Below are 18438 nucleotides of genomic sequence, written 5' to 3' on the forward strand. Positions count from 1 at the left end.
AAGTGAGTTGCATTCTTCTCCGTGGTACGCTTACTTCCCTAGTGCTGCAACATCTGTCTGCTCATGTGTCCCGAGACCAACGGAAACGCTAGGAAGGGATGAGTCAGGCAGTGCAGGACGTTAGCACAGCTCTGTCACTTCCTTGGAGGGAGAGGGAAGAACTGAACTACCTTGTAACACCACTCACTCGTATTTGGCCCAGCCACCCCTCCACCATCACAGGAGGGCGGTCGGGCCTAACCTGAGTGGCATTATGACTCTGTGTGCTAGGTTGCAATGCCACTCACTCATAACAAAGGGGCAGCTGGGCCAAATTTGAGTGAGTGGTGTCACGACCTGGCATATGGGGTTGCAGTGCCACTCAGGTTTGGCCTGGCTAGAAAGTGGTCAAGCCATGGCCTAGGGATCCCGCTGCCGCTATGGCATATCCCTATCACCCTCAGGTATCAGGAATCCATTCCTATTCTGGTGTCATCAGTAGGATCCCTTTCCAGCAATCCAAGTTCTCCATGTGAAAACGTAATGGGTCTCTCCAAATATGCATCCTAAGGACTGGGGAGATGCTCCTTTCCTTAACTCCCCTTTGTGAATGCAAAGCAGGTGAAATAACCCCAGTCTGTCCGCAATGCCCCATATGAGTTGAAGTGGGTAGGTGGATTTTGGGTGGAGAAAGGGGCAGATAGTGAAGTCCTATTAAGAGCTTCTCCTGTAAAGGAAAAGAAAGGGCAGAGTTGTGGGCTTCTATGCTGACTTGCAAGGGGGTTCATGCCAAACGCTCCTTACAATTCTCATCCATGGGGATGTGCACCCAATGGGGCTTTGCTTGGGGTTTCAGATTCAAATCAATTAACAAAACTCAAAGTGAAACCCAGCCCAGTTGCTGAGCTGTGCCTGCCTTTGGGCTAAAGCCATGTGTAGCCAGAGTCCTGTATAGATTGCACTCAAAGCCATAAATGGGCCCTGTTTCACTTGAAACCTAGCCCTCTTTGCCAAAAGGTTTGTCAGTCTTGGCAAACCCAGCCTGTTCTTTCAGGTTTGCAACCGTCTGAAAGCAGATGAGTTCAGAGTTTGATTACAAACATTTCTACCCCTCTACTGACAATGGACTGATCATTCACTGGAGTTTATATAGTAGCCTTAAAGCCAATAGCCCTCAGTACTGTACAGCTGAAGCCACTGGACTCATACCTGTGAACACTTGACTAATTAACCAGTGGATTTTGTAAAAAGATAAATGAGGATTTTAATCACTTGCCCCTCACAATGGCCTTCTGAGCTTCTAGTCAGAATTCACTGTCACAGGACTGGGGTCAGTTTGCCTGCCCAGCAGTGGATAGGAACACTGCGTGTATGATGCTCTGCCCCTGGGTGGGTCATCCACAGCAGGGGTTGAACCTGGTGTAAAATGGTGTAAATTGTCACTCAAGGATTTTTCCTGGCCCTGCTTGCAGTGTATAAGGCTCTTTAGGGAAGTATGTGATCTAGGCCTAGCAGCAGTCAGCCAGCCTACAGTAAGGAGGAGTGAGTTGTGCCAGGCTGTTTTAGGGAGCAGCCTGCTTTGTCTCACTCTCTTTTGGGGTTCTTGTGTGTTGTTAGTCTGAATTCTAAGAAATGAAGTAGTGTTATGTTGCACCCTTCCAGCAAGAATATTTGTTTTTAATCTAATTTTTCTGAGTGTATGCCATGAACATAGCACCTGACACTTCTGGATCTTAAACCATGAGTCTCTACTGCTGAAGCTAAGAGACCCTATCTGTGGCCCAGTAACCACCAGAGTGGAACAGAGTGCCACATGGAGCAGGTGTGGGATACACTTCTATACAAACAGTGGTTTGCATTAGATAGTCCTTGTTCCATACCAAGGGTGGCTTTTTCCAGGTTATATTGGGTACGGTCACTCAGCAGGAAAGAGGGGAAGGGAAAAGGAGATGCTGCTTATAGTGTTGAGGTCTCAAGTTTTTCTTTATCCTGCTCCAGGGGGAAAGTGGTGCAGTGGGTTCTCCAGGGCCAGCCGGACCTATGGTAAGTTTATCATTTTTCAGTTCAACCAATGGATAAAAACAAGGTTGTTCTTGTGCCTGAGACAGTTTTCACTGCTCTTTGACTCCGGTAGGTCACCCCAGCTGGAAAGGGAATTACAGCTGGTTGCACGTTTTCCGACGGAATGTTTTCCCATTAGAAAATGCCATTTTGTCAAAATTGAAATTGAATGTGTCGATTTCAACAAACTTTTATTTTGTGGTGGGGGGGAACCTCAAAATGATGAATATTCATAAGGATGAAAATGCTGTTTTGATGCTTTTGGGGTGGGACCTTTTTGGTGTTTTTTTTTTTTTTGTTTAAAAATGAATTTCATTTTATATTACAAATTTATAATATAAAGGTTTTTTAAAAATCCAAATGGAAATGCCACATTTTCCAAAATTCAGTTTCCCAGGACGCTTTGAAATTGGAATTTTCACTCCAGTGTGGAATGAAAACACATTTCAAAATGGTGAATTTCCTATGCCGCTCTAAAGGAAATCTGTCCTGCAGTGAAAGGGGAGGGCATGTTACAATGTGCACGAGATGGAAACACCATCTGCAGAAAGGAGAAAAGTGGAAGAAAAAGGAATTCCTTTCTCAGTAACCCTCTACCCCTCGGCTCCGCATCCACAAAGAAATGGCAATGTGGTGTGATTGGGGGCAGCTGTCTCTTCGATACAAGAGCATTACTGAGTTTTAAACATATGGCTGTAATTGTCCCCATGCCTTGGCCCTGCCGGGTTAGGAGACAGGTCATTGCACACGCATTGGTCTCTGTGGGAATGAGTTGGTGGTGGGGGGTGTCAGCATAGTGAAGTAAATCCCTGTGCAGCGATACAAGGAAGGTGTGAGGTGGTAACGCTGGAAGGAGTGGGACTGACCGACTCGTGCCAGTGACGTGCTCTCTCCATTTTGGCTCAGCCCCGTGCTTTATGGTGGCTTTCTGGGGCTCTTTTGTGGAATGTGAGAATATGAAATGTTATGATGTATTATTTGTATAGCGGTAGTACCCAGCAGCCTCGCTCATGGACCAGGACACCATTGTGCTAGGCGCTGTACAAACATAGAATAAAAAGTGGTCTCTGTCTCAAAAAGCTCACGATCGTGTGCTTCTGGTGAACTCTGCAGTGTGTTAACACCATGAAGCTGATGGAAATCCCCATGGCTTTCTCCAGGAATACTAGATTAAGAGAAGTTAAGGCCAGAAGTGTCCAGTAGGTCACGTAGTCTGACCTCCTGTGCAACACATGCCATAAAATTTCACCCAGTAACTCCTGTGTTGAGCCCAATAACTTGGTTTTCTGAGCTTCTTATCTGTGTTGCTTCAACTGAGTGCCCTGTTCTGCTGGGGTCTATCTCTGGAAGCCCCAAGACAGGAGCCACTGGTGGGCACTGAAGGCTGCTGGGTAGTGAAATCTAGCTCCTGTGTTGCAATGAGTCATCCGAGGTAATCACCTGCAAATCCTATGGTAGGCCCAGGCCAATCATCCAAGGCCCAGCCAATCTTCACACAAGGGTCTGGCCAGGTGGCCCCAAAGCAGGTATATAGGCTGATAATGGAGGCAGTCACTCCAGTCTGGTCAACACTGCAACCTTGCTGGGAGAATTCCCAGCTGCCTAGCAGATCTGACAGACCGCTCCAGCCAGCCCCCTGACTGTCCTGACAGGTATCCGTGAAGGAGGAGAGGTAGACACGCTGGAGGGTAGGGATAGGATATAGAGGGACCTAGACAAATTGGAGGATTGGGCCAAAAGAAATCTGATGAGGTTCAACAAGGACAAGTGCAGAGTCCTGCACTTAGGACGGAAGAATCCAATGCACCGCTACAGACTAGGGACCGAATGGCTCGGCAGCAGTTCTGCGGAAAAGGACCTAGGGGTGACAGTGGACGAGAAGCTGGATATGAGTCAGCAGTGTGCCCTTGTTGCCAAGAAGGCCAATGGCATTTTGGGATGTATAAGTAGGAGCATTGCCAGCAGATCAAGGGAAGTGATCGTTCCCCTCTATTCGACACTGGTGAGGCCTCATCTGGAGTACTGTGTCCAGTTTTGGGGCCCACACTACAAGAAGGATGTGGAAAAATTGGAAAGAGTCCAGCGGAGGGCAACAAAAATGATTAGGGGCATGGAACACATGAGTTATGAGGAGAGGCTGAGGGAACTGGGGATGTTTAGTCTACGGAAGAGAAGAATGAGGCGGGATTTGATAGCTGCTTTCAGCTACCTGAAAGGGGGTTCCAAAGAGGATGGATCTAGACTGTTCTCAGTGGTGGCAGATGACAGAACAAGGAGTAATGGTCTCAAGTTGCAGTGGGGGAGGTTTAGGTTGGATATTAGGAAAAACTTTTTCACTAGGAGGATGGTGAAACACTGGAATGCGTTACCTAGGGAGGAGGTGGAATCTCCTTCCTTAGAAGTTTTTAAGGTCAGGTTTGACGAAGCCCTGGCTGGGATGATTTAATTGTGGATCGGTCCTGCTTTGAGCAGGGGGTTGGACTAGATGACCTCCTGAGGTCCTTTCCAACCCTGAGATTCTATGATTCTAAGGAGCGGACTGCATGGTTCTCCCGCATTCTATGACCGAATAACTATGGGGACTGTATCTCTGTGTTGTTTTATTGCAGGGGGAGCCAGGGCAGCCGGGGCCAGTCGGATTACAAGGAGTCAATGGGTCTCAGGTGAGTCCCTACCAGGCAGCGTGGAGGAAGGTGGCATATACCTTGCCGATGTGTACCTTTCTTTCCTTGCCCACTGTGCCACTTTAATGAGGGTGCCTATGTTTGCTTTGTTTGTAGGGAGAAATGGGCCCTTCCGGCTTGCCAGGTCCCTGGGGCCCCAAGGTATGTCCTCGACACTAACCTCGTGACAACAGCAGTTGCTATGGGGACCTTTGTGAAATGAGTTCAAGGGTTGAGCCCAGCTCTCAGTGACTGTCTCTCCCTGGCACCAAATAGCTTAGCCGGCACTAATTGGCAACCGAAGCCTGCGTGGAGGGAGGTTTAATTGGCCTGGAGGCTAAAGAACCCCTCTCCGTCTTTGTACCTCCAGCCCATGCTGCAGACACTTCTGCACATTCCTTGAAAGACGTGAACGGTGAATAAGGAATGCAGCACAACCGATGAACTGTATTGCAAGGTGGCGCTTAGACTCAAGTTAATTCTAACCTAACTGTAGGGTGCTTTCACCCCGCCCTGTTTTCTGTAGGGACCACAAGGCTTGCAAGGGAGACGTGGACCCCCAGGGCCTAGAGGATCACAGGTAAATTGCTCCTGGATGCATAATCATCTTCTCAGTACAGAACACTTGACCTTTCCAAGGCCACAGGTGTCCTGTGCAGCACCCCTGAGAAGTGGGGCCTTGTCTGAGTCCTTGCTAAGCAAACTGGCTGCTGGAATCATCCATTGCATCTCGCAAACGAACTTAAAGGCTTCACTCATCCAGGCCATATTTACCACTGCCTCAGGGAATGCACAGGGTGCCCAGCAAGTGGGAAGCCGCGTTCTCTAGTGGATAGGGCACTTAATGGGGAGCCAGGAGACTCATGTTCTGTTTCCAGCACTGCCATTTACCTACTGTTTGACCTGGGCAAACCGTTCCCCCGCACTCTGCCTCTGCGTCCCCTCCCACCTTTTGTCTGCCTTGTCTGTTTATCCTGTAAGCTGTTTGGGGCAGAGACCGTCTCTCGCTCTGTGTTGGAACCAGGCTAGCACAATGGGACCCCAGTCTTGTTGGATAGAGTCTCCAGGTTCTGCAATCATATAACCTAGAGCATTGTACGCTTCCTTGCTTATGTACGGCAGCTGTATACCCTGCCAAGCCCCTCACCCCCTCTCTGGCCAGTTCCCCCCACCCAGCCATGCTCTCGGCCCCACCATGGCCATGTCTGGCTGGGAAGGCCTGACTGAGGGAGAAATGGGGGCTGGCTGAGGTGTGTGTGAGTTCAGAGGTCCAGATGAGGTGGAGCTGGCCAAAGTGCAATGGAGGGCCTACTAAACCCCTCACTGCCTTACCCTGTATCAAGTTACTCTGCTCGCTGTCACAGGCCTCTGTGAGGTCACTGCCTTGCCCCTGTACCCTGAGTGACCAAATGGTGGTTTTACCGAAAATCAGGCTTTCCTGGTTTTTCACTTTTCACCAGACTCCCCAGGGTTCTGCCCACGGATGCCTAGAACATGTCTCAAAGTGTTGGAATGGATCGGATGGGGTGTTCAAATGTTATTGCCCGACAGACACATGCCAGCGAGATTGTGTAGGGCCTTTGCTCAGCCAGTTGTAGCCCCTTGCTGATGCTGGAGAACAGTAGAAAACTGGCCACCTTACATTAAGTATCACTAATAATACTTGTGCTTATGTATAACTTTTTGTCTGAGGATCGCAAAGTATCTTACAGAGGTGGATAAGCCATATTATCCCTGCTTTGCCGATGGGGAAACTGAGGCACAGAGTGGTGAAGGGACTTGACCTAGGTCACACAATGTATCAACAGTGGAGCTGGGATTAGAATCCAGGTCTCTTGGCTCCTTTTCTGGAAGCAGCACACCATGCTGCTGACCAAGTGAACAGAATGGTCTCCTGAGAATGGGGCTCGTTTCTAGTATTATTGACCAAGCAAAGCTCGGCCCTACACAATCTCGCTGGCATGTGTCTGTCAGGCGATAACATTTGAACACCCCATCCGTTCCATTCCAACATTTTGAGGAATGTTCTAAGGATCTGTGGGCAAAACCCTGTTGATTTTGGTGAAAATTGAAAACCCAGAAAAGCCTGATTTCCAATAAAACCGCCATTTGGTCACTCAGGGTACAGGGGTGAGGCAGTGACCTCACAGAGGCCTGTGACAGGGAGGCAGGGTCACTATGGATGCAAGGGTGAGGCAGTGATCCCAGGGTGAGGGCTATTTGAGGATTAGTGGGCCCCTCACTTGACTGGTCAGCCCTCCCTCTTGCCCCCACAGCTGAAGCCAGAGCCCCCATTCCAACCAGCCCCGTCTCCACCACCAGCCAGGTGGGGCCAGACGGGGGGCAAGGGCATGGCTGGGTGTGCATCTTAGTATGGAACCTTCTAGTAAGTTATGCTGCGAGATCCGAAACCTTTTCCTCACCTCCTGCTGAGGACTGGAGCCTGATTCTCTGTGCTGCAGGTGAGATCAAAGACTGGAAGGGAGGTTACACTGCAGGAAGAGCAGTGGTTCGAAGAAGAGGCTGTTTTCCTCATTTAGCATAGCACTGGCAGGGACACCTGCCAGTATGGGTAGACCAGCTCAGAGGGGTTAGTGGAAGGAGAAAAGACCGATGAAGATGCAGGAAAAGACGAATGTAAGCAAGCCGTACCCCAGGTGGAGTAGTACACATGGAAAAACATTGTTGTTGGCATGAAAATATACATCCAGATCCACCCTGTTTCCGTAATGGGCTGTAGGAAAGCTTGGGACAAGTTTCTCCATCCCCATGGACAATTCACCAGGATTGTTTTCTAGTTCTGACCCCTCCTCATCCATCTGTCACCATGGCTTGGGAGAGTTTCACTTGCAGGAAATCTAAATTGAAACTGTGTAAGACTGGGAGGGTAGGAGGAGCCAGGGCTCATGAGATGAAATCACCTGAGATCCTGCATCGCCAATGGCCGTAAATCACTGAGCACAGGGCTTGAGGGTACATGGCATTTGAACAGACAGTGGAGTGAAAGAAATAGCACAAGGCGAATGAGCAAATGCTGCCCTTGACCTGTAGTGACATCTTCCCCCACCCTGATTTGAAGGAGGCTGGAACGGATTTGGCTTTGACTTCATTTAAACTCGAAAGAATGGGGTCTCTATTCTTGCCTATATTTACAGCTTATTTTCTTTCTTTTTCTCTCTAGGGTCCACTTGGGATAGAAGGATCCTCTGGGCCTAAAGGAGACCCTGTAAGAGTCTGTTTCCCCCATACATAGAGTTAAATACGTTCTTCCCCATCTTGCTGCCGTTGCAATAATATGTCATTGTTAGTGAGGTTGCCTGATGTAATGAGCCCATCACTCTAGTATCTGGTACCTATAGCCCTGAAGGGAGCAAAATGCTCTTGCCCTCCCCTGAGCTACTTGCCTGAATTGAGCAAGCTCCAAGTGGTGCCCGTTTGGCTCCAGGACTTAGGTAGAGGCCTGCACAGACAGCGGAGTTTGCCTGTGAGCTCAGCTTGATCTCTGGTGGGAATAAATTCCAAAGCCCAGGGATTTCTGTTGCTGGTATGTCTGTGCTGTACTCACAGGATGTGATAGAAGCTCATGTCACATACCTGAGCTAGCTTTAATTTAGCTAACTCAGGGCCTGGAGCAGTGAAGCTGCTGTAGCATGGGCTGTACCAGCCTGCCAGGAACACTTATGGGGCTCTCCTGTCCTGCTGCTGTTTCACAACTCTGGGACCTGAGCTGGCCAGACTAAAGCCAGCTCGACTAACGCCAGCTTGGGTGTGTCTACCCTCTGATTGCAGTATGGAGATTGTGAGGATCCATGGGTCTCGAACCTGGGTCTTCAGGTCCCCAGGCAACCTTTGCATACCGGCAGTATCTGATGGCTTGCTAGTATCTGGGGGGCCGAGTGGCTAAAGGAACCCTAGCCCCACCAGAGGCACAGTCCATGGGAGTCCTGATTGGAGGAGTGCTTGGCCCCACTGGTTGGTCCAGCTATGCTATTTAAGCCAGAAGGAGGCACTGGAAGTAATCTGTGCAAGGGGGTGAATTCCTGGCTAGTAGCTACATCGGCCCCTGCCTTCTCACTTGATTCCCGAGTCCTGCTTACCTAACTTGTCCCTTGTTCCTACTTTCCTGACCTATTCCTGATCCCTGCCCCTGGTCTCTGACCATTGGCTCAACGTCTCCTCCTGCCCCAACCACAAGGTCTGACCATCCAAGCCATGGCTGTGACAGGTATACTCTGAGAGGACCTTACCCTTAGCCTCCGTACCTGGGGGCATATGGCTGAAGTGTTTTTGCTGATGGCAGAAACCATATCAGGTTGCAGTAGACTGAGGTAACCAAACCCCAGTTGCTTAGGTTTTTGAAGATAACCACTGTAGCCTTGACTGGGCCTCGCCTGGCATTGGTAGTGAGTGTAGAGAGTGGGACGTTGCTATGAAATGCTCCCATACTGCCCCACGTAAAGAGAAGAGGTAAGTGGCTTTCTCTGGGCCTTTGCTGTGTTGACTGTCTGCAGAACCATCCTCCTTCCCTGTCCAAGTGAAAGAAAACAAGCTCTAGCATGTGGAAAATGCCTTTCTACCATAAGAATGATACTCACAATGCTGCTTTCTGACCCCTAAATTCCTACTAGCCAAAAGGAGGGAAAAGAGGAAATTGTAAAATCTTAGGGGAAAAAAGAAAGAAGGGCAAAAAACTCCAAATATTCTACCCCAAAAGGGGAGAAGGGCCAGTAACTCCATCATGTCCACTAGGAACTTTTGCTGTTGCTATTGATTTTAAGTGGAAAGTATTCAGTTCCTTCGGTGATGGGCAGACATATAAAACTCTGAGGTAGGTGGCACAGACATATATCCTACGTAGTGATTCCATTTTTAGCAGTTTCCAATCCATTTGTCTGAGCTGCAGGCTCTAACTCACAGTCAAAAGAGAGCGAGAGAGACGCTTAGAGCTGGAATTTGGTCTTTTTCACACTTGGATCTGGCACAATCCTGAAACCTTGGGGTAGGGGAGGGTTCTGTTGTCTTTCTCCTCCCACACTTATTGTTGACTTGGTCACTGGCCATTAACTGCCATAAAGGTTAGAGAATGACTATAGGTGTAGAAAAAGATGGAGTCTGATGGATAAGCAGAGACATTGGTGGTAATTGGTAAATGCAGAGTTGCATGATTAGATGCAGGTATTGGGTGATCCTCTGATCAGTTAGAAGAGGCTGCCTTATGAACAGTAGAGTATCATCCCTTTGCTCCCATTGGAATGGATGTCACCAACAGTCATTCAGAAAAACAGTGTGTATAATGAAAAGGAGTACTTGTGGCACCTTAGAGACGAACAAATTTATTTGAGCATAAGCTTTCGTGAGCTACAGCTCACTTCAGCGGATGCATTCAGTGGAAAAATACAGTGGGGAGATTTATATACACAGAGAACATGAAACAATGGGTGTTACTATACACACTGTAAGGAGAGTGATCACTTAAGATGAGCTATTACCAGCAGGAGAGCGGGGGGAGGGAGAAAACCTTTTGTAGTGAAGTCCTGGCCACTATGGATGTAGAAGCCCTCTACACCAACATTCCACACAAAGATGGACTACAAGCCTTCAGGAACAGTATCCCCGATAATGTCACAGCAAACCTGGTGGCTGAACTTTGTGACTTTGTCCAAACCCATAACTATTTCACATTTGGGGACAATGTATACCTTCAAATCAGCAGCACTGCTATGGGTACCCGCATGGCCCCACAGTATGCCAACATTTTTATGGCTGACTTAGAACAACGCTTCCTCAGCTCTCGTCCCCTAATGCCCCTACTCTACTTGCGCTACATTGATGACATCTTCGTCATCTGGACCCATGGAAAAGAAGCCCTTGAGGAATTCCTCCATGATTTCAACAATTTCCATCCCACCATCAACCTCAGCCTGGACCAGTCCACACAAGAGATCCACTTCCTGGACACTATGGTGCTAATAAGCGATGGTCACATGAACACCACCCTATACTGGAAACCTACTGACCACTATTCCTACCTACATGCCTCCAGCTTTCACCCATATCACACCACACGATACAACTGCATTTGCTCCAATCCCTCAGACAGAGACAAACACCTACAAGATCTCTATCAAGCATTCTTACAGCTACAATACCCACCTGCTGAAGTGAAGAAACAGATTGACAGAGCCAGAAGAGTACCAGAAGTCACCTACTACAGGACAGGCCCAACAAAGAAAATAACAGAACGCCACTAGCCATCACCTTCAGCCTCCAACTAAAACCTCTCCAACGCATTGTCAAGGATCTACAACCTATCCTGAAGGACGACCCATCACTCTCACAGATCTTGGGAGACAGGCCAGTCCTTGCTTACAGACAGCTCCCCAACCTGAAGCAAATACTCACCAGCAACCACACACCACACAACAGAACCACTAACCCAGAAACCTATCCTTGCAACAAAGCCCGTTGCCAACTGTGTCCACATATCTATTCAGGGGACACCATCATAGAGTCTAATCACATCAGCCACACTATCAGAGGCTCGTTCACCTGCATATCTACCAATGTGATATATGCCATCATGTGCCAGCAATGCCCCCCTGCCATGTACATTGGTCAAACTGGACAGTCTCTACATAAAAGAATAAATGGACACAAATCAGATGTCAAGAATTATAACATTCGAACACCAGTCGGAGAACACTTCAGTCTCTCTGGTCACTTGATTACAGACCTAAAAGTGGCAATTCTTCAACAAAAAGACTTCAAAAACAGACTCCAACGAGAGACTGCTGAATTGGAATTCATTTGCAAACTGGATACAATTAATTTAGGCTTGAATAGAGACTGGAAGTGGAGGGGTCATTACACAAAGTAAAGCTATTTCCCCATGTTTATTTCCCCCACCCCCCAGTGTTCCTCAGACGTTCTTGTCAACTGCTGGAAATGGCCCACCTTGATTATCACTACAAAAGCCCCCCCCCCCCGCCCCGTTCTCCTGCTGGTAATAGCTCATCTTAAGTGATCACTCTCCTTACAGTGTGTATGGTAACACCCATTGTTTCATGTTCTCTGTGTATATAAATCTCCCCACTGTATTTTCCCCTGAATGCATCGGATGAAGTGAGCTGTAGCTCACGAAAGCTTATGCTCCAATAAATTTGTTAGTCTCTAAGGTGCCACAAGTACTCCTTTTCTTTTTGTGAATACAGACTAACACGGCTGCTACTCTGAAACCTGTCAGTGTGTATAATGTTGATAGCCCATTCATGGCCAAAATGGGTCCTTGGCACCTCCTTTCCCATAGCTGCTGTGGCCAAGTGCCCTGTGCATGCCGAGTGAAGAGTCTGGCATCTGGGAGTCTTGCCTATGGAGTGGGAAGTGTACAGAATTCATTGAACTTTTGATATCAAATGAAGAAATCTCCCTTTTGGGAGACTCACGATCCCCACTCCCCCCATTCCTCCTTCTTTGGAAATGGGATCTGATTTTTTTTACCCACCCTCCACCGTTTTTCCCTCGTGCTGTCGCTCAGTTTGGATTTCTCCGAGTTGACGTGTTGCCTTTTAATAACAGTCAGCCTTGATGAGTTAATTAAAACATGGCAGCCTTTTCATGAAGCTGTTTTTATGCAGTTATTTCTGTTTGCAGGGAGCAGTTGGTCCTGCTGGGCTAAGAGGAGAGCATGGTCAAGAAGGCCCCATGGTAAGTCTGCATGGATATATCTTTCCATGCCCCAGCTCATTATGGGTGAGGGTGGGAGTGGAGAGGCTTTGGGCATGGTGAATTCTTTATGCCATATTGCTCCAATTCGTAACCTGAACTGGTACATTGCATTGGAGTGAATAATGAGGGAAATCCACTGGGTCTTTCCCTTAGCTCCATTTTTCTTTCTGGAGCCCTGCTGCTACCAATGGAGAACACCGTAGACCGTTTGAGATCCTGCCCAATGCACAAATGAGACAAAGCCAAGCTAGCTTTCTTTCCCTGTGTGCGTTGGTACATTGTAGAATCATATGCATTTATCTGCACATGTGGCTGGGCCTCTGCCCTGTTAGGAAATGGGCCAGCTATAAGATTGGAAAGTGAGAGCTCTGCACGCAGCAGCCCCCACATAATACTGCTGCAACATCATAGTCCCCATGCTGGACATATAGGGAATGCTTGTGTGTGCAATGGGGAAGCTCCCCCTACTAGAGTAACACTGTTGCGAAAGCTAAGCCCTAGGTAGATTTCTGGGGAAACCTGGAGTCTTGAGTCCTGGGGTACTCCACCCTGATTGGGAGGGGCTTAACGCCTCATGTGTTCTTTTCAGCAGGAAAGACTAAGGCCAGGTCATTCTCAGTGCCTTCCCTACACTGCTATATACTTAAAAGCAGCTCTCCATGGCTTTCCTATATACCACCGATCTGCCAGAATAGCTCTTGCTGCTGACTTGCTTGAAGCCTGCTTGCAGCCCCCTCACACACTTGTAGTCTTTCACCAATTCACACAGCCAGAGCTCTTTATGCTCCCTGCTTAGTAGTAGGGTTGGGGTGCAATCGTTGACCATGCTGGGGCCGTGTCTCAGTGTGGGGGATTCCCATAAGGCTTTTGCTTCTGATATTGACATCCCTTAAGAGCCAATCTAATGATGGCCTAGAAGATAATCTTCCATGGAGTTACTGAGGACTTAAAAGGGAAACTGAGGTGAGGGGTCCACTTGCAGGGCTGTCCTGGGGCCACAAGGGGGTGCTTAGGAGGAGGCCTCTCCCTTTCACCTTGCCATGGGATCACCAGCAGTGACATTCTGCAAATGAGGCTGGTGTTTCCCATGAAGTTCAGACGCTTAATTTTCTGGCAAATACCTTTCACCCGGGGAGGTTTTGAAGGCCTGTGTGGATTTTTGTGTGTGTGTTTTTTTTAGAGTTGCATTGAATGTTTTTCTGTCTCTTTCAGGGGTTGATTGGAATGCCAGGTTCAAAGGGACGCCCAGGAGACCAGGTAAGTCACTTGGCCTTAGGGTAACCAGATAGCAAGTGTGAAAAATCGAGATGGGGGTGGTAATAGGCGCCTGCATAAGAAAAAGCCCTGAATATCAGGACTGTCCCTGTAAAATTGGGACATCTGATCACCTTACTTGGCCTGCATAATGGAATTAGCCTCAATGGCTCTGGTCCCGATATGGCTTTCCTACGTTGCTTTGGGGGTTTGATATACTGTGGACTTGCTGGAAGCCTGATCCCTGGTATCAGAGTTCATACTGAAAGCTACGTATGGTCCTTTGAGAAGAAAAATAGAGAGCCACTCTTATACTCCCTTGACATCCTCTGAGTTTTGGGAGCTTTCTGAAGAGACAGAAGGGCCTCTGCCTTCTAAATCCTTGTCTTCAGTAGAAAGAAAAGGTGTGTTCTTACCACATGGTAACTAACATGAGGTAGAATCCTAGTGAATCAGAACCATGGGGTTAGAAGAGTCCGCAAGGGTCATCTCGTCTAGCCCCCTGCTGAGATGCAGAATTTGTTGTGTCTAAACCATCCAAAGACAAAGCATTTATAGTTGTCACACAAGATCGTTAACCTGTGGTAAGACCATACCTTTTTTCCTTGTTTAGACACATCCTAATTATCGGGAGTTGGATTGTTAAAGATCCCTGAAACATTATCTCCTATCAGGAAGAACAGTGGTACTTTTCATTCCCCTTGCATCTGAGTGTCTCAGAGCTCTCCACAAATGTTCAGACATTTGGCCTCCCTTCTGTATACTCCTCCTCCCCCATTTGAGATATAACCCCCATTTTACAGATGGGGAAACTTCCGTACAGTTCAGCCCAGGTCACACGCAGTGAAACTGTAACAGAGCTGGGAGTAAAACCCAACTCTCCTGCTTCCTCTTCCTGAACTTTATGCTATGTGGACAGATGGCCTTGGGGTTAGTTAGGAAGGATGTTGGAAGTTGGAGCAAGTAAGTCTCTGGATAGAGTTTAACTAGTACTTTAGTCAGCAGGGTGCAAGACCGCATGTTTGCTGCTCTTGGATGTGGTCTTGGGATCTTTCGGCATACACGAACCAGGGGTAGGCTGTACAGCACTGAGGGGCAATGCACTGACCTGTTACCTTTTGGAGTTCTGATTTCTGGTCCTTCCCTACAGAGGGTCACAGCTCAAAGCAGATTGAGTGGTCTCCTCTTAGCTCCTGCAGTACATCACAAAAGGTCCGTCAGCAATCAACGTAGCCGGCGCACACTTCTTGAAACAATAGTAGCAGGACTTGCTGCGTGTCAGCGTTGAGCTTTGTGTGTGGAAGGTTTCCGAGTATCTGCCCATGTCATGCCTCTGCCAAGTCAGAGATAATGGGCTGTCATGTTTTATAAGCACCAAAATCCCAAATTAAGAAGTGTGCGTTTGAGCTGGGGTGGGGGGAGTAGGGGCCGGGATCCCAATATAAAGCAGAAGGGAAGTTACTTTATTTGTTAATCGCAGTGCAGGTGGTCCTTCCTTCTGCCCCAAACAACTAATATTTTCATCAACTCCAAACTGTAGGAGGTCTACTGTTGACCTCCTTGCCATACACTCCTCTTCCACCATTTTACAGGGGCGCTAAAGCTACCTGCAGGGGTCTAAAGTTCCCGGAGTATCTGGCATGTAGGATCACATTGCAGCTTTCTGGTCTGGGTAGAAAGGGACTTTCCTTTTAGCTGTGGAAAGATCATCAAGAATGAACTTTTGAGCAAAACCGGCGAAAGCTTCCTCTCCGATGCTGAATGCGGATCGCTGTGCTCCTCAGCCATGGAGAACATCACAGTTTGGTCTCCTGAGAAGTTGCACTCTTAACGTGTGCTGTTATTACAGGGTGGCGAAGGCACAGATGGAGTGAAAGGGGACATGGGAACCAAAGGAGACAAGGTACAGTACACCCAGTGGCTGGCATTCAGAGGCATTCATACTAATTTCTGTAGTTTTCCCATTCCTCCCTGCTGTTTAAATGTGGTCATGTAGTCTCAGAGCATGTCTGAGCTGGTTGTATTGTACTAATAATTAGACTGAGTTCTCTCCTGGCACTTGAAGAATAAACAATTAGAATCACTAGGGACCTTTAATCTAGCACCCTTCTCAACAGGGCAAGTCTCTGCTCCTTGTACACAGCAGCCTCACTAAGGGGAGGTTTGTATAAAGAAGATCCCGCCATGCCAGGAAAGTTACTCTAGCGGTCACCTGCTGAAATTCTGGACCCCTTTTTTAAACATTCTTATTGGTAGCATTGCCAATGCCAAGTGATCGAAATTCATGAGTCAGGCTCCCCAAAATCATGAGATCAGCTAAAAATCTTGATTTGTTTGTTTGTTTGTTTGTTCATTTGTTCGTTTAACGTTGGGTTCTTTTTATTAGACTTCTGGTTCATGAGCCTTTAGGAGTCAGTGTTTTAAGCTTTTCTCCATGGGTATGAGTGCTAGATGCTTACTTCCCCTCCCCCCACCCCCTGGTTTTCTTATTAAATGGAAGCTGATATTCTCGTGTAATCACATGACTCCAAAAGCTGGGGCTTTTAGCCCCAATATTGTGAGACTTCTTATAAAATCATGAGCGTTGGCAACGCTGCATAGAGAGCTAAATTAGTCGTGCCCCCATCTGGGAGCCCAGGCCCTCAGCAATGGGGTTAGTGTGGTTCCCTTTGCAATAGAGGGTGGGCCACACAGAATGCCCTTCCCACTACAGAGCTAAGCTTTTCTAGGAGCCCCCTGAATGGCAGAATGGAGTGGGTGGGGCATAAGAAGGACAGGGAGGGGCCAGAAGATCTGCGGTTGCCCAGGTACTCCTGTCCTTCATCCCACTCCAACACACAGTGTCCTCGGCACTGCAGCTCGGGTCTGGGAGGATTCCTCCCACCGTTGCTCTCCTGTGCATCTGCCCGGCCTAGCTAGTCCCCTCTGGTATTGGATTCAGTTCTCATCAGGGGTTCAGTGTTTAATAAGAGGCTTGATAGCAGGGGAAGTTTCCCTGGCAAAGACATGGCTGCAGGGAAAGGCAAGCTCTAAGACGAGTGTCATAAGAGAGAACCTCTTGCTCTGCCAGTGCAATCAGGTATTCCTGGCCACTGTCTTCTGAGCTCCTTGCTGCAGGAGGGGTTCTTGCTCCCAGCTGGATGTAGAACATGCACCAGGTTCTCCAGCCCTTTGTACATCTCCTCTTTGCACGGAGCGATTTGCATTTAGTGGCATGGAAGCACATCGCGAGTCAGAATAAGGGTTATGGAAGCTAAAGTAATAATGGCAAAAACCGCCCCTGAGCTGGGCCCAGAGAAAACCGGTCGCTCTGTCAAACAAGGGGCCAAACACGCAGAGGATGAGATGAGGGGGAAATTGCCCAAATGGCCAAAGATGAACCTGACTCAAATAGAAAAGATTCTGCCCTGACTGAGCCTGGAAGACCAGGCCCGAGAGGGGCTCTGGCAGAGCCCAGGCAGGGGAATTCCATAGATCCAGTTATCAAGGTATTTACATGGCCCCATCACCAGAGTGTCAACACCTCACAGTCACTAATGGAATGGGGTTTACTTCCTGTGGGATCTGGCAGCCTGATTCCCGTGTACAGGTGGGGAGCTGAGGCCTGGGGTCAATTGATTTGCCAAAGGTCACACAGGGAACTCTGTGGCTGAGGTGGGATTTGAAGTCAGGTCCCTTGAATCCCAGTCCAGCACCATATCCATTAGAATGCCCTTCGTGCCCCAGAATCGATCTGTGACCTGAAAATGTCCTGTCCTGGACCCCATCCACATGAGATTGTTGGTGGGAAGGAAGGGACCACCTGGCTGACCTCAGCTGGCTTGGAAGGACAGAGGAGGGGATTGGTCACTCAGATATCTGGGACCTGATATATTCTCCCTTAGGCCCTTGAAAACAGAGGATTCCCCCACTCCTAATTTCATGGTTAATTGATGCTTTGCCTGCAAAGCAGAGGCCTTGCTGTAAAAGCAATGGGCTATGTGTTTGCTCTAGTGTCCTGTATGTAGAGAGCAGGTTTCATGAGATTCTGGGGGGGTCTATCTTGAAAGAGAATTAACTGGGGAACCGAGCACTGCACCCCAGAACAGAGGTGCTAGAACGAGGGGTGATGGTATGCCCCCTGGATTGAAGTTGTTTCCATTATATAGAGTTTACAGTTTGGTTCAATGGCTCTTAGCATCCTCACTATTCAAATTGTTCCAGTGCCCCCAGAATAGCATCTCACACAGATCAAACAGAGAATACTAAGAACATAAGAACGGCCATACTGTGTCAGACCAAAGGGCCATCTAGGCCAGTATCCTGCCGTCTCATACTGGCTAATGCCAGATTCCGCAAAGGGAATGAACAGAGCAGGTAATCATGAAGTGATCGATCCCATCACCCCTTCTCAGCTTCTGGCAAACAGAGGCTAGGGACACCATCCCTGCCCATCCTGGCTAATAGCCGTAGATGGACCTCTCCTCCATGAATTTATCTAGTTCCTTTTTGAACCCTGTTCTGGTCTTGGCCTTCACAACATCCTCTGGTAAGGCGTTCCACTGACTGTGCGTTGTGTGGAAAAAACACTTCCTTTCGTTTGTTTTAAACCTGCTGCCTATTCATTTCATTGGGTGACCCCTAGTTCTTGTGTTATGAGAAGGAGCAAATAACACTTCCTTATTTACTTTCTCCGCACCTTTCGTGATTTTATAGACCTCTAACATATCCCCCCTTCGTCGTCTTTTTACCAAACTGAAAAGTCCCAGTCTTCCTA

The 18438-nt window shown here is 48.2% G+C and overlaps 1 protein-coding gene across 1 annotated transcript in view; it reads left to right on the forward strand.

The window, feature by feature from the left end:
• The window catches only part of LOC311531889 (uncharacterized protein), a gene marked incomplete at its 5' end in the record, with an annotated part of 258086 nt that overhangs the window by 172345 nt on the left and 67303 nt on the right, over positions 1–18438 (forward strand). Inside the window, 8 exons of the mRNA XM_084649723.1 lie at positions 1978–2022; positions 4650–4703; positions 4821–4865; positions 5230–5283; positions 7885–7929; positions 12354–12407; positions 13641–13685; positions 15532–15585. Coding sequence (XP_084505849.1) covers positions 1978–2022; positions 4650–4703; positions 4821–4865; positions 5230–5283; positions 7885–7929; positions 12354–12407; positions 13641–13685; positions 15532–15585 — 396 coding nt within the window. The remainder of the gene's footprint in view (positions 1–1977; positions 2023–4649; positions 4704–4820; positions 4866–5229; positions 5284–7884; positions 7930–12353; positions 12408–13640; positions 13686–15531; positions 15586–18438) is intronic.

This window comes from Lepidochelys olivacea (genome assembly GCF_965140295.1).
Source record: "Lepidochelys olivacea isolate rLepOli2 genome assembly, chromosome: 16".
NCBI lineage: Eukaryota > Metazoa > Chordata > Testudines > Cheloniidae > Lepidochelys > Lepidochelys olivacea.